At 31.6% G+C, this 14,661-nt stretch overlaps 2 protein-coding genes across 2 annotated transcripts; both read left to right on the top strand.

Moving 5' to 3' along the window:
• The first annotated feature begins 81 nt into the window (after positions 1–81).
• On the top strand, positions 82–3,320 carry LOC128386138 (band 4.1-like protein 4A). Its single transcript, XM_053345124.1, has 3 exons — positions 82–238; positions 572–1,242; positions 1,351–3,320. The coding sequence occupies exons 2-3, from the start codon at positions 577–579 to the stop codon at positions 3,094–3,096; spliced, it is 2,412 nt and encodes an 803-aa protein (XP_053201099.1). The 5' UTR covers positions 82–238; positions 572–576; the 3' UTR covers positions 3,097–3,320.
• A 7,681-nt stretch (positions 3,321–11,001) lies between these two features.
• LOC128386137 (band 4.1-like protein 4B) lies at positions 11,002–14,531 on the top strand. The gene is given in 4 exon segments (XM_053345123.1): positions 11,002–12,383; positions 12,496–13,417; positions 13,496–14,451; positions 14,454–14,531. Coding segments are annotated over 4 exon segments (2,622 nt in total). The 5' UTR covers positions 11,002–11,702; the 3' UTR covers positions 14,517–14,531.
• The last annotated feature ends 130 nt before the right edge of the window (positions 14,532–14,661 follow it).

The following is a 14,661-nucleotide window of genomic DNA, read 5'->3' as shown; positions in this document are numbered from 1 at the left end:
GGGAAATTGTTGACAATCAACTGATTGTGATCAAGGAAAACCGAACAAAAAATTTGACCTCACCGACTGTGTAGGTTTATGAGCGACCCCTCGGTTGGAGCTTCAGTTCAACAATCAGTTGTTTGTGTTGTTTAGTGTTCACTTGATTGTCTTTAATTTTCACTCTTTCAGTTGATTTAATTTCTTAATTTAGTTTGATTTTCATCACCATGTCATGAATTCATTGATACTCCAAAAGGTAAGTTTACGTTTAATCGAATTGGTTAATTGTTTTGTGTTAATTAGAGTTTTTTCTTTGTCATTCTAATGTTTTTTTCTTGTTAGAAGTTTTTTTTTCTTCTATTTCTTTAAGACAATTTCTTTAGTTGCACTTACTGGTTTTCCCTCTTTTTGTCCATGTTTTTGCTCTTTCTTTTTCTAACATTTTAAATATTCTTTTTTCTCTTTTTTCTCTTCTTTTTCTTTCACATTCTTTTCTTCTCATATTTCAAACATCCTTTTTGTTTCGATGGTGTGGCCATTAACTCTTCATCTTCTCATCCTGTTGTCTCTCATCTCTTCATTATCTTAGTGAAAATGTTTCGATATTTGTCCAAACGCTTTAGAAGAACTAGAAATAAATTTATTCGGGTTGGAAGGAGAGGTTTTCCTGAGAAAGATGAAAATGATCAACCGATAATCATTGTAAATCCAGAGAATTACTCTGGACAATTTAGCCGAAAAAATTATATCTATTGTAAGATAATGTTATTAGATGAAACCAATTTGACTGCTTATGTTCATAGACAGGCCAAAGGACAAGAATTTTTCCAAAGTATTGCCAATCATCTTGATCTGAAAACTGAATTTGATTATTTTGGCCTCCAATACACGGATACAACTTCAGTGCAACATTGGCTTGATTTAACTAAATTGGTCAAGAAACAAATAACCATTGGACCTCCTTACACTTTCCACATGAAGGTTAAATTTTATTCCTCTGATCCAAGTGGATTAAAAGATGAATATGTACGTTACCTGTTTTTCCGTCAACTCAAACAAGACCTGGTAACAGGAAAATTACCTTGTGATAAACCGACCACAGCTAAACTTGCAGCTCTCTCATTGCAATCAGAGTTTGGTGATTATGAATCTGATTGTCATGATATTGGCTTTGTTTCTGAGTTTAGGTTTGTCCCAGAACAAGATGAGAGTCTTGAAGAGATGACATTAGAAGAATGGAAAAAACTTAAACCTAAACCGGTAAGTTAATCAATCAATTTGTGTTTATTTATCCTCGATTCTTACATTTAGTTTTCTATTTTCATAAAACTATCAATTTCTCTAATCATCTCAATCTCATCTTTTCAGATCGAAAATGAAACCATGTCCGATACAATTTCAATGACTTCAACAACTTCCATGAATCCTGCTAATGCTGAAAGAGCTTTTCTCAACAAAGCGAAGTGGATTGAAATGTATGGTGTCGATATGCACACTGTCATTGGTAGAGATGGGAATGAATATTCATTAGGCCTAACACCCTCTGGAATACTCGTGTTTGAAGGGACAGTCAAGATGGGCCTTTTTTTCTGGCCGAAAATCATGAATTTAGAATTCAAAGGAAAAAAACTTTTTCTGGTTGTTGTTGAGGACGATGAACGTGGCCGTGAGCAAGAACATACATTTGTCTTCCGTATGCCAACAGTTAAATTATCTAAACACTTATGGAAATGTGCCATTGAATATCATGCCTTTTTCCGTCTTAAATCAACTCAAATTGCTGGTCCTGTTAATCAACGAAAAGCATTGATGAGAATGGGCTCTCGTTTCAGATTCTCTGGGCGAACTGAATTTCAAGCTACTCAATCTAAAATTAAAGCTAAAGAACCAGATAGAAAATTTGAGCGAAAACCTTCTCAAAGATATACTAGTCGTAGAAGAGTAAATCTCTCGGAGGGCACGGAATATGTTGAACATCTAAAGGACAAAGAATCTCAATCTACGAAAAGAAACTCAGAAAATACTCGACACAACAAGAGAAACAGTCGAACCAATATTTTAGCGACATTCGATTTGACTAAGAATGACGACAATAACCCAGAAAGAAAAAGAACCGATTCCCCAGGAGAGTTCGCTAAATCAACGGAGAAGAAAACGAAAACAACTAACAAACAAACTTCTTCGAATGAATATTTGACTATTCCTTTAGTGGACGATGAAGATTTTGAAGATGACGAGGAAATAGTTACTATCGAAGTGAACAACAAGAAAGACAGCGGAGAAAATATTTCCAAGGAAAAGAAACAATCAACTGAAGAAGTGATTAAAGCAAAGGAGAACATTAAAGTGGAAAGTGAAATAATTCCAGCCATGGCTAATATAAAATTGTCTTCAGAGATTAAGAAATCAACTGATATCGAGAAAAGAGTGCCAAATAATTCACCAATTGACGACAATTTAGACCCAATTTACGAGAATATTCAACCGCCACCTCTCGAACTGTTTGATTACGATTTTGTTGACCTTTTACTAGATATTCCAAGTATAACAACTAATCCATTTTTAATCGACATTGATGATAATATCGAGCCAATCGATGGTAACGAAGCCGCTGATTCTCACGCAACTCTTGATGATGATATTAACTCATCTGAAAGTATTAACGGTAAAGATGAGAGACGAGGAGAGACCAATGGTAATAATAAAGCTAAAACAATCATCGATATCACACCGATATTGATTAAAGATGTTGGAAGCAAGAAAGTGGACAATTTAAAGAATCATGTGAACAATTTAACAACGACAAACACAACAACGAGCACAACAATAGCCATGGATGAGGATAACGATGAAAGTGATACGATGAATGAAGATGATGAACCTTTAATTACAGAGACTTCGTTTGCAACGATAATTCCTGTTACCAAGTCAATTACTTTACCTAAAGTAGGATCAACATCCCCACCAACAACACCGCCATCAAATTATCACCAATCACCTAATCAATTAATTGATAAAATTGATAAAGAAGGACGAAGAAAAAACCACAACAATTTACCTAAACGATCAAATACAACAATCTCCAAAACAAGAATCATCTCAACAGACTTATGATTAAATGGATTAACAAGAGATTAAGCTCTAATCCATTGGATGTAAGAGATTAAGAAATGAAAAGTTGTCAAACTTTTAACAATGAAACGAGTTAATTGGTTGATCCAACTCGAAATCATTAACAAAAACTTTACTCAAAGAAAAAGAAAACAAGGTAATCAATTAATTGTAAAATGTAAATATATTTCCAAATGATTAAATTAAAATTTTTACAGTGACAAAAATGATTAAGTGAAAATCAGAAAAACAATAGATAACAAATGAACTTAATTAAAATTATCTTCCAATTGGGGCTGATGATTAATTGTGATTCCATCTTGATTTGAACATAATCAGTTGATAACAACAATTAACTATAAATGGATTTACATAGATGATGAAATAAATTGTTACACCGATTGATAAATGGAGAGAATGAAAAAAGTGCAACAATTAACGATCAACACAATTAACGACGACCCCAGTAACCACCATGACCACCGAGGATGATGATGTTTTCACCTCCTTTCTTGTCGTGTCCACCGCCTTGGATCAGTCCACCGCCGTATCCACCCCAGCCGCCGCCGAGGATAATTATGTCCTCGCCACCTTTACCACCGGCGGAAACCATTACACCGGCGAGAATAACAATGAGAGCAATTAAAACAATGGTTGATGAAGATTTGGAAAACATTTTCACGATGATTTAGATTTAGAAACAATCAAAAAGTTAACAGTCACAATCAGATTGATTTGGTTAATTCAATTGATGAATCATAGCTAATTGTGATTTGCTTATATACCTTTTTTTTTAATTCTGATTCTTAATTGTGACGATGGAACTGAGCGTAATTAAGAAGGAGGACTTAATCATTTCCCAATACTCACTAATTGTAATTAAAGTCTAATTTTGATTTGATTAACTTTTACCCTGCTGATTATTGTTGTTTACTTTTGATCAGTAACAATTAAAAGTTAATTATGATTATCTTTATGAATTCATCTTCTCGTGACAATTTATATTGTGATAGCCAATCAAAAATTGACAATTAAATCTGGTTCACTGATTATTGGTCTGAAATCAAAACAATTAAAATAAACATTTAATCAACTTTCCAGTTAATTGTATGAAAAGTTGATTCAATTAAAATCAATAATTAACAAAGTGAAAGTTTTGGTTTCTTAATCATCTGATTTAAATTGTTGTTCACTTTTTATCAATCAACTGATTGTGAACAATTAGCTTTAGAAATGAAATCATTTCAAGTGAATCAGCTAATTGTGATCAGTTGGATACAACCATCACAATTAAATTGTCATTTTTAATCAAAAATCTTGATTGTGATCATGACTCTAAATTTCAACCCTCAGAAATCACTAGTTGATTAACTAATAGCAAATTAATCATTGTAAAAAGAGATTACAATTTGATCACAATTAAATTAATTTCTCGCGAAATTTAATATTCAATGTGATTAATAAGATAATTGTAAAAACACACCAACTGATTATCTGAGATGATTGTTAATTGTCAGATTGATTCACAATCAACATTGATGATTTCATATGTGCAATCAATTAATTTAAATTCCTGGAATCTTGTGATACAATTAATTAAATTATCGTTTCTGAATCAACAATGAATAGCTGACAATTTAAATTGTTTGGTGAACTCTAATAATATTCACGACAATTAAGCTACTCATTGTATTTGATTTGTTCCTTTGTTGTAACAATTAACATTGATAGCGATTAAATTGATCTCAATTTAATAGACCTTAATCATCATCATAATCGCAACTTAATTGTTTAATCATAAACACGCAATTAAATGATTACTTTCAATTTGGCTTATTGAAAATTTTTGCTTCCGCATGTGAATTTAAATAATTAGAGAGGCAATTAAAATCAATCAGCTATAATTTTGTTGATTGTTTCAATAAAATGGAATCAAAATTTAATTGTTTTAGCCTTTTTTAATTGAATTTAAATTAAAACAATCAACTAATTAATACATTGTGAAGATGAAACATTAAATATAAACAACGATTGACAAAAGTTATCACAATTAAGTAATTAGACTCACCCAAAATTAGGGATCAAGTAAGTAAAAGTATTTTCGAGTTTTAATTGTGACAGTTAATTGATTAGAAAAAGAAATTAGTTTAATTATCATGAAATCGAATCAATTGTTCCAATTGATTGATAACGTCGTCGGAAAACAATTCGAAGTCGTTGTTCTAATGAAGCAATTCGATCACATTCGGCAATATTTTCTTCATCTGGTTTATATTCCTTAATTGTTGTCGTTGATTTGATTGTAGATTCGTCACAATTAACCTTAATCACTGAGTCTCTATTAGAATTGGTTATTTGATTACTCGACTCATTATCGCCACTGGACATTGTGAAATTGATGATAAAGGTTTAAGAGTTGGTTACAATTAACAATTTAGAAGCTAATTGTTGATTAGAAGTTGACTGTTCACTGATTAATTCAACACTGATTGTTAATTGCCAACTCACCGGGGGAACAATTAACAATCAATTAACAGGGGAAAATGTAATGATAATCTTGCTCGACAAACTTTATCAACCAAATCAATGATAATTTAAAATTAAATTCAATCTATGGTTTTGATAGACTAACCTAATTAATTTAAACCATTAATTTAATCATTTCCTGGTTCATAATTAATCAAAGTTAATTTAATTGTTCAACTGGTTAACTGTTAATTGTACCAAAAGAGGGCACTTGGAATAAGTTAATTAAAAGTTAATCTTAACTTTAGCTCGTGTAAATTATTAACCTAATTGTGATTACGATCGTCAATTAATTGTTCAATGTTGATCATTGAGTTAATCTTAGTCTCTTGACTTTAATCAAGTTTAATTTATTGTTCCGGTTTGTTAACAATCAAAGTTAATCATCATCTGAATTATGAGATTGTGATTATGATTAAGAATCAAGTGAAACAGTTATAATAATTAAAACGAAACAATTAACAACAAACATTATTAATCATCTTTTACGTGATTTCGTGCGGCCATTTTTAATCATCTGCATATGTTTCTGTTTATCATCGCCTTTAATCATGATGATTAACAAATTGTTGGCTAAACAATTAACCATCTACGCGACTTGGTCATCATTGTTCAATGGTGATGATGATTAACTTAATTACCAAAAATAAATCCGATTGTGTATTCAAATCATTTATATAATTTATTGCTGGAACAAACAAAATTTAAAACAATTAAGTTTATAAATGTCAACGGAAAGAGTTAATTGTTGATGATAAGAACACAATTAACAATTAAAAGTTGATTGATTAACTACTTTGAGTGTTGAGATTTATTTTGAAAGTGAAATTAAATTGTTTGCTGATAACTTTTTCTTAATCAATTTGAATCACACAATTAAACTAATCATCAACAGCAACATTTAACCTTTTAATTGTCTTAATTTACTTCTTAATTGTCAAAATTTATTGTATACAATTAAGGAGTGGTTACCAAACTAAATCAATTGGTGTTACTAGTGAAAATAAATTCACATTATCAAAGTAACAACAATTTAAATTATTAAACTGATTTAGTTTTCATTTAATCCAGTTGATTAACTGACCCATACTTTACCAGGTTAATCCTTTTATATGAAATTATATTAATTGTAAACGATTAACTAAGAAAACAATCAAGTCAATCATTGAAATTAACTTTGAACAAACGTTGATTAATATAACTTTTCAAACTAATTAACGGGAATCAAAACTAATCGAGTTGAATTGAAAAAAAATTTACATCCCAACAATCAACTGATTCAAGTTGATATAACATCAACAATCAGTTAATTGTTTGAACTTTCAATTTGAATAAATGGAAACGGGGAAAACAAATCAGAGACCAACAATTTAAAATGATTAAGAAAATGTTCATTTATCAACAAGGTAACAATTTAAATCATTAATCACAAAGTAAAAGATGTCAATCAATTAATTGATGAGATTATTAACCCTACTAATTAAAAACTAATCGCTGTTACAATAACAATTAAGTTCAATCAACCTGATAAATTGTTTTCTAATCAACAATTTAATTTACCAACAACAACAACAAGATGATCACAATTAAAAGTAGCCCAATTCACCTTCATCACTTTACTAACAATTTAATAATCATCCCAATTAATTTTGATCATAACTTTTTTTTCAGTTCTTCAGTTAATTAAATGAATTAAAGGTGTGCTAATTTAGTTGATTGTTATGATTAAACCTCCTAAGCCTTACCTTACTTTAATAGTTGACTTGATAATGATTAAAAAAAGGATCGCCTACTGATTGTGATTAACATTAATTTTTGCAAAAATTAAACCTCATGATCAACGTTTTGTTAAATTACAATTAATAAATTATTAGTATTACATAATTTAAGAGTCAAAGTTTGACCCAAATCAAATTGATTGTAACAATTTAAAGTTAATTTGGTTCATTATGAATTATTTTTTCCTATTGTACTTCCAGACATTGTATATCAACAACAATAGTGACTGAGTGTTCATCAGAGTTAATTGTGATTAATTTAGGTTCAATTGATCAATGATGACGATCAAATTTACTATTACAATCATGATAATGATTAATAATATTATTACATGAATGATGATCAGAAATTAATGTTTACTTATTGAATAATAATGGACGATGTTGATTATGATTGAAACCATTGGTTATTTAATTACATTGTATTGTGATTAATACACTTAATTGTTGTGAGTGTATGATGAAAAAACGCCCTGAGGGAGGGTGGGAAGTTGTTTGTTCCCGGTGTGTGTTGATTTAAATCAACATCAACCTACTCAATCAGATGAATAGATTGCAATTTGTTTCTCTTGCAATATATCATTACATGATCTTCATCATTTAATCAAGTGATTAACTTGATTATATTTGTAAATTGACCTTCATTGATTGTCCATTAATTTGCTTTGTGTATATTAATTTTCCTCTGTCCACTCGAGGCTCAATTAGTCAATATTAATATGTTCAAATTAACTTGTCGAGGTCAATGATAAGTACTAATCAGTGAAAAAGAGACACCAAATTAATCAATATCTAATGGTGATTGTGATTAATTAGCTTACCACTAAATGATTGACTCTCTCTTTCAATCAATTTAAAGTTACTTAATGATGATGATGATGATTTAAGATGATTGTGTTTACTTTAATTGTGAAAGGAAGAGGATGTTTTTCATTCATGTCCAGGTATTAATCTGAAGGTGATCGAGTCCAAATAATTACATAGTAACTTTCGTAGGCTGGGAAATATTGAGGTGTAACTTTTGGCCCAAAACCAACGATGTGATGACGAAGATAATGATGATAATGATGATAATTATGATGATGATGATGATGATGATGATATTACTATAAAAAGAATAAAAAATATCACTGTAAGTTACCTTTTTTTAGAGAAATTTTTTCTCTTCTCCTGGTCCAGTGAATTTCAAATTACTGACCTTATGCAGAATCAAAGACATAGCAGGAAATATCCTTCTCATCATCATCATTATCATCATGTTCATCATCATCTCCACCAATTCTGCATATACAATGACAAACATTATTAACCTCACCCTTGTGACCTTACAAACGTTGATTGTTGATCTTAATCACAATAATATATTAGATTGTTATTAATAAATGAATACAAAGAATCATCAGAAATAAAGTAAAATAATAATCAGATAAACAGTAACTTTCATTACTGTAGTTAAGTTGATTGTTACCATGTTTGGCTGATTATGTTTCACTTCATCGGGTAGATTGTTTAAATGTTGATGAGGATGATGAGGATGATGATATAATATCATCCATGGAGAAAGGAAGAGAGAGAGAGGGAGAGACCGGAAAGGAAATAATTTGTAATTTCCTGTAAGAAGAAAGTAAAATGAACCATTGGCATAGTTAATGAAATACAAGAAGTAATCAGAGACTAAGAAGCTGATCATCAATTGGATACGATTGTAATCATCATCGATATTGCTCAGAATTAAGTTAAATTATTTAACAATCAAGGATAATGTAACAATAGTAATTTAAGTTTAAGGAAAACAATGAAATTTTTAGAGGAAAAAGTTCAACTATCACCACGGTAATCAAGGTAATGTCAATCACTATGGTTGAGTAAGTAAAAGTTGACCGAGAAAACAACACCGGAAAAATTGTTTATCATGGATACGGATGAAGATGAGGATGAAGATGAGAAGGGCAGAGATGGTGATGATGATAGAGAGAGAAAATTTATCTAAACTAACCTGTTGAACTAATTTTTTTCACATCAAAAGTTTCATCAATTTTTTGCTCTTCTCGGTTCCACTTTCCTTGGATTAACTTGATTAATTATAGCATGTCAGGTATCAGCCTTAGTTAAGATTATCCTTTTCAAGGTGATGAGTCTTATCTTTGGATTAATTGATTCAAGGTCATTGATACTTTTCCAATCAAATGGATTCACCTTTTCACTCAATGATTATTTTAATCTGACCCTAATTATGAATACGATCAGTCAACCCTGTTGTTGTTGTTGTTGCTATTTATTCAAAGACTATTAAAGAGTACGAGTTAATCACCACCATCATTTTGATTATCATCTTGAAGATAAATTATTCTCACCTGAAATGATTATTCAGTAGGAGGAGAGAAAGAGGAAGAGTTGACATTACCTGAGGAAGATGAAAACATCAACATCATCTGACAATCTTGTTCCATGAATGATAATCATGTTGAGATTTTCCTTCATTCATTGTTACCTTTTTTCCATGAGATTTGACCTTGTTCAATATTGTTATCTCCATGTGACCCTTTAATTGTGTGATTGCGTGAGGGAAACACTTCGTGATAATCATCATGATGGTGGTGATGAAGGAATGAATTTAATGTGTATTAAGTGATAATCTGTGTGAATTGACATCACTTGACTTTCTTGGTGTGTTGTTGTTCATCATCAGGATGATTACCATGATTATCCATCCAACTGAATCCCAATTTCATTTTAATCTTCTCGCCGAGTCCAATGCACATTAGATTGTTACCTTTACCCATTTCGCTGTCTCTTTCTTTATCTTCTTTATCTTCCTTATCTTCCTTGACTTTCTTTTCTTTCTTCCTCTATTGTTTCAATCAGTTCTTTTTCCCCATTCTCATCAGGGAAAAAGAATCTTCATCAGATTCAGATTCCCCTTTTATCTCATCTTTCACTTAGACTTACCTTTCCTCTTCCTCTCTCTCATTCATCTCATCGTTTATCATGTTTCCAATTCACAGATTGAATCATTCATAAGGATCCATATAATTTGATGAACAAGATGATGAACAAGATGATGAACAAGATGATGTTGATGTTGATGAAGAATGATGTTGATGATGAAGAGGAGGTAATGAAGAGAAAGAGAGAGAAAGAGAGAGAATCAAATTGGAAACCTGGAATAAAAAAGAAACTCAGAAAGAAGGAGATGGAAAACATTACGTTAATTTCTTAACATGAACCTGTTGATGAACAAGAAGATGATGGTAATGATGATGGAGACTATTATTAACGATAAATCTCACGTTCCAAGGAGTAGAGATTCATAACCACCACAAGATCCAAATATTGACTCTTACCTGTTGATCAAGAAAAAGAGTAAAAAAAACAAAGGAGATAAAGAGTTAATCGATTATATCATTTTCTATTGATTGTGTATCTTGATACACTTTTTGACATTATGAGTAACGAGAGATGATGATGATTATTACATAAGAGAAAAAAAAGAGAAAGAGAAAGAGAAAAATAAAAATAAAGGTAAAGGTAAAAAAGAACAAGAAAAAGCCTAAGAAATGAGAAGAGAAAAAAAAAGAAGTGATTACATTAAAGTGAACCGGTTTTGAGAAGAAGATGAAGAGAAAGATAAAGATGAAGATGAAGATGAAGATGAGGATGATGATGATGGCGAAAGAATGGAAGCGATGGCCAAGGAAAGAAAGGCCACTTCTCCCGTCAGAATGACCTCTCTTTCTTTCCTCTTTCTTTCTTTTCTTCCTTTGGTGAAGCTCAAGTTTCTTTCTTCATCTTTCTCTCATTTTCTCTTCTTCTTCTCTCTCTCTCTCCCTTTTCTCTCTTCTACTTTTTGAACGTCTTCTTTTCTCTCTCTTGTTTCTTTTGGGCTTCTGTTACATTCTGTGTGTGTTTCTTTCTCAAGTATTGACTTTCTATCTTTTGATTAAATGAGTAACCATTTCAATTTAATTGTTTTCAATTCGTTTAATTGTGTTAACCTTTGTTATTTATTTACCATCTTTACATCATCGGCAACCGAAACCCTTGGAAACAACAATCGGAAACCCGTTGGAAAACATTGGCTTTTTGTTTTCTTCTTGATTCTCTACCTGGTCCGATATTTTTGATTACATCTTTTTGTTTTCTTCTACTTGTACTTTGTTGCAAAGGAAAAAAAAAGACTTTGAGTTCTCATTTTTATTCAATCCATTGGAATCTCTTTATTGTTTTCTTTTCGTTTTGAAGTGAATTCTTGTTTTACTCTTTGAAAGTAGAAAAAAGAATAGAAAAACAAAATTCTATTCTAAAATGTTTCGGTTTCTATCTAAACGTTTTGGAAGAAGTTTCCGTCGTCGAACTAAATCAGCTACAATTGGAAGAGGTGCCACACCTAATACAACCACTGATGATAATGATCAGTCAACAATCTATGTGAATCCCGATGGTTTCACGGGAAATTTCAGTCAGAAAAATTATATCCATTGTAAGATCATTTTGCTTGAGGGAAGCAATTTAACTGCTTATGTTCACAAAAAGGCCAAAGGAGAGGAATTATTCAACTCGGTTATTAATCATCTTGATCTGAAAACTGAATTTGATTATTTTGGCCTCCAATACACGGATACAACTTCAGTGCAACATTGGCTTGATTTAACTAAATTGGTCAAGAAACAAATAACCATTGGACCTCCTTACACTTTCCACATGAAGGTTAAATTTTATTCCTCTGATCCAAGTGGATTAAAAGATGAATATGTACGTTACCTGTTTTTCCGTCAACTCAAACAAGACCTGGTAACAGGAAAATTACCTTGTGATAAACCGACCACAGCTAAACTTGCAGCTCTCTCATTGCAATCAGAGTTTGGTGATTATGAATCTGATTGTCATGATATTGGCTTTGTTTCTGAGTTTAGGTTTGTCCCAGAACAAGATGAGAGTCTTGAAGAGATGACATTAGAAGAATGGAAAAAACTTAAACCTAAACCGGTAAGTTAATCAATCAATTTGTGTTTATTTATTTCAATTATTCTTTTATTTGCTTTTTTCTCTTCTTTTTTTTCTAATATTATAATAAATTGTCTTCTCTTTTCTTGTTCAGGTCGGTGGAACCTCCATGTCCGATAGAGTGTCAATGACTTCAACAACTTCCATGAATCCTGCTAATGCTGAGAAAGCTTTTCTCAACAAAGCGAAGTGGATTGAAATGTATGGTGTCGATATGCACACTGTTCTTGGTAAAGATGGGAATGAATATTCATTAGGCCTAACACCTACTGGAATACTTGTGTTTGAAGGAACAACCAAGATTGGCCTATTCTGTTGGCCTAAAATTTTGAACCTTGAATTTAAAGGGAAAAAGTTAATCTTAGTTGTTGTTGAAGATGATGATATTGGTCGGGAACAGGAACATACATTTGTCTTCCGTATGCCAACAGTGAAATTATGTAAACACTTATGGAAATGTGCTATTGAACATCATGCCTTTTTCCGTCTTAAATCAACTCAAATTGCCGTTCCGGTTAATCAACGAAAAGCATTGATGAGAATGGGCTCTCGTTTCAGATTCTCTGGGCGAACTGAATTTCAAGCTACTCTTCAGCAAACAAAAGTTAAGGAACCAGATAGAAAATTTGAGAGAAAACCTTCTCAAAGGTACACTAGTCGTAAACGAATTGCGTATAAAGAAACAAAGGAAAAGAAAGAAAAAAGTCACTCTGGTCATGATTCTAAATCAAATAGCTCATCACATACACACAATTCATCTCACACCGAATCAAGAAGTAAACACAATTCAGAGATTAAAAGTAAAAATAGTCTCAACTCTTCAGAGGGAAAGAATAAAACATCAAACAATTCAGAAGAAAAAAAGAAAACCAGTCAACATCATTCAGAAGGAAAGAGTAGAAGCCACTCGGAATCACGAAACCGAAACACAGAAAGTAAATCAAAACACCAAAAGAAAGAAGAACAGACAAACATACTTGCGACATTTGACCTAACAAAGACTAGTGACTTTGAAGGTGAGAAAACAAAGTCTGAGACTCCTGAGAATCGTCTTGATAATCTAATTAAATCTCTCACTAAACCCGGTTCAACAGCATCTTCAAGAGGTGAATTATCGTCTTCGAAAGGATGTTTAACTGTTCCTTTAGTGGATGATGAAGATTTTGAAGATGACGATAAAATAGTTACTATCGAAGTGAACAACAAGAAAGACAGTGGAGAAAATATTTCCAAGGAAAAGAAACAATCAACTGAAGAAGTGATTAAAGCAAAGGAAAACATTAAAGTGGAAAGTGAAATAATTCCAGCCATGGCTAATATAAAATTGTCTTCAGAGATTAAGAAATCAACTGATATTGAGAAAAGAGTCAAACGAGTGCCAAATAATTCACGAACAAACACCAAATTAAAAACGATGTCACAAAATAGGAGATCGATCAACAAAGAGGCCAAATCTGTCAGACAACCATCACCTCCAGTGTTAGTTGATTTAAGTGATCATCGATCACAGGAAAGTCTTGTTGATTTTTTACGAGATATTCCAAGTAAAACAACTAATCCATTTTTAATCGACATTGATGATAATATCGAGCCAATCGATGGTAACGAAGCCGCTGATTCTCACGCAACTCTTGATGATGATATTAACTCATCTGAAAGTATTAACGGTAAAGATGAGAGACGAGGAGAGACCAATGGTAATAATAAAGCTAAAACAATCATCGATATCACACCGATATTGATTAAAGATGTTGGAAGCAAGAAAGTGGACAATTTAAAGAATCATGTGAACAATTTAACAACGACAAACACAACAACGAGCACAACAATAGCCATGGATGAGGATAACGATGAAAGTGATACGATGAATGAAGATGATGAACCTTTAATTACAGAGACTTCGTTTGCAACGATAATTCCTGTTACCAAGTCAATTACTTTACCTAAAGTAGGATCAACATCCCCACCAACAACACCGCCATCAAATTATCACCAATCACCTAATCAATTAATTGATAAAATTGATAAAGAAGGACGAAGAAAAATCACAACAATTTACCTAAACGATCAAATACAACAATCTCCAAAACAAGCATAATATCAACTGAATTGTAAACAATTAACAGTTGATAGTTTTATGTTTGAGTAAATATGTAAATCGTTGAGAAAGGTAAGCCTAATTTGCTATTTAATTTTATCTTAATCACTTAATTGGTGTTCATTGAGTCTTTAGTCTGTCCATTTTTCTTTGGAAAAAACT

Source organism: Panonychus citri, unplaced genomic scaffold (assembly GCF_014898815.1).
Source record: "Panonychus citri isolate SS breed McGregor unplaced genomic scaffold, ASM1489881v1 Contig00063, whole genome shotgun sequence".
Classification (NCBI taxonomy): Eukaryota; Metazoa; Arthropoda; class Arachnida; order Trombidiformes; family Tetranychidae; genus Panonychus; species Panonychus citri.
This window is presented reverse-complemented; position numbering and strand designations above follow the sequence as displayed.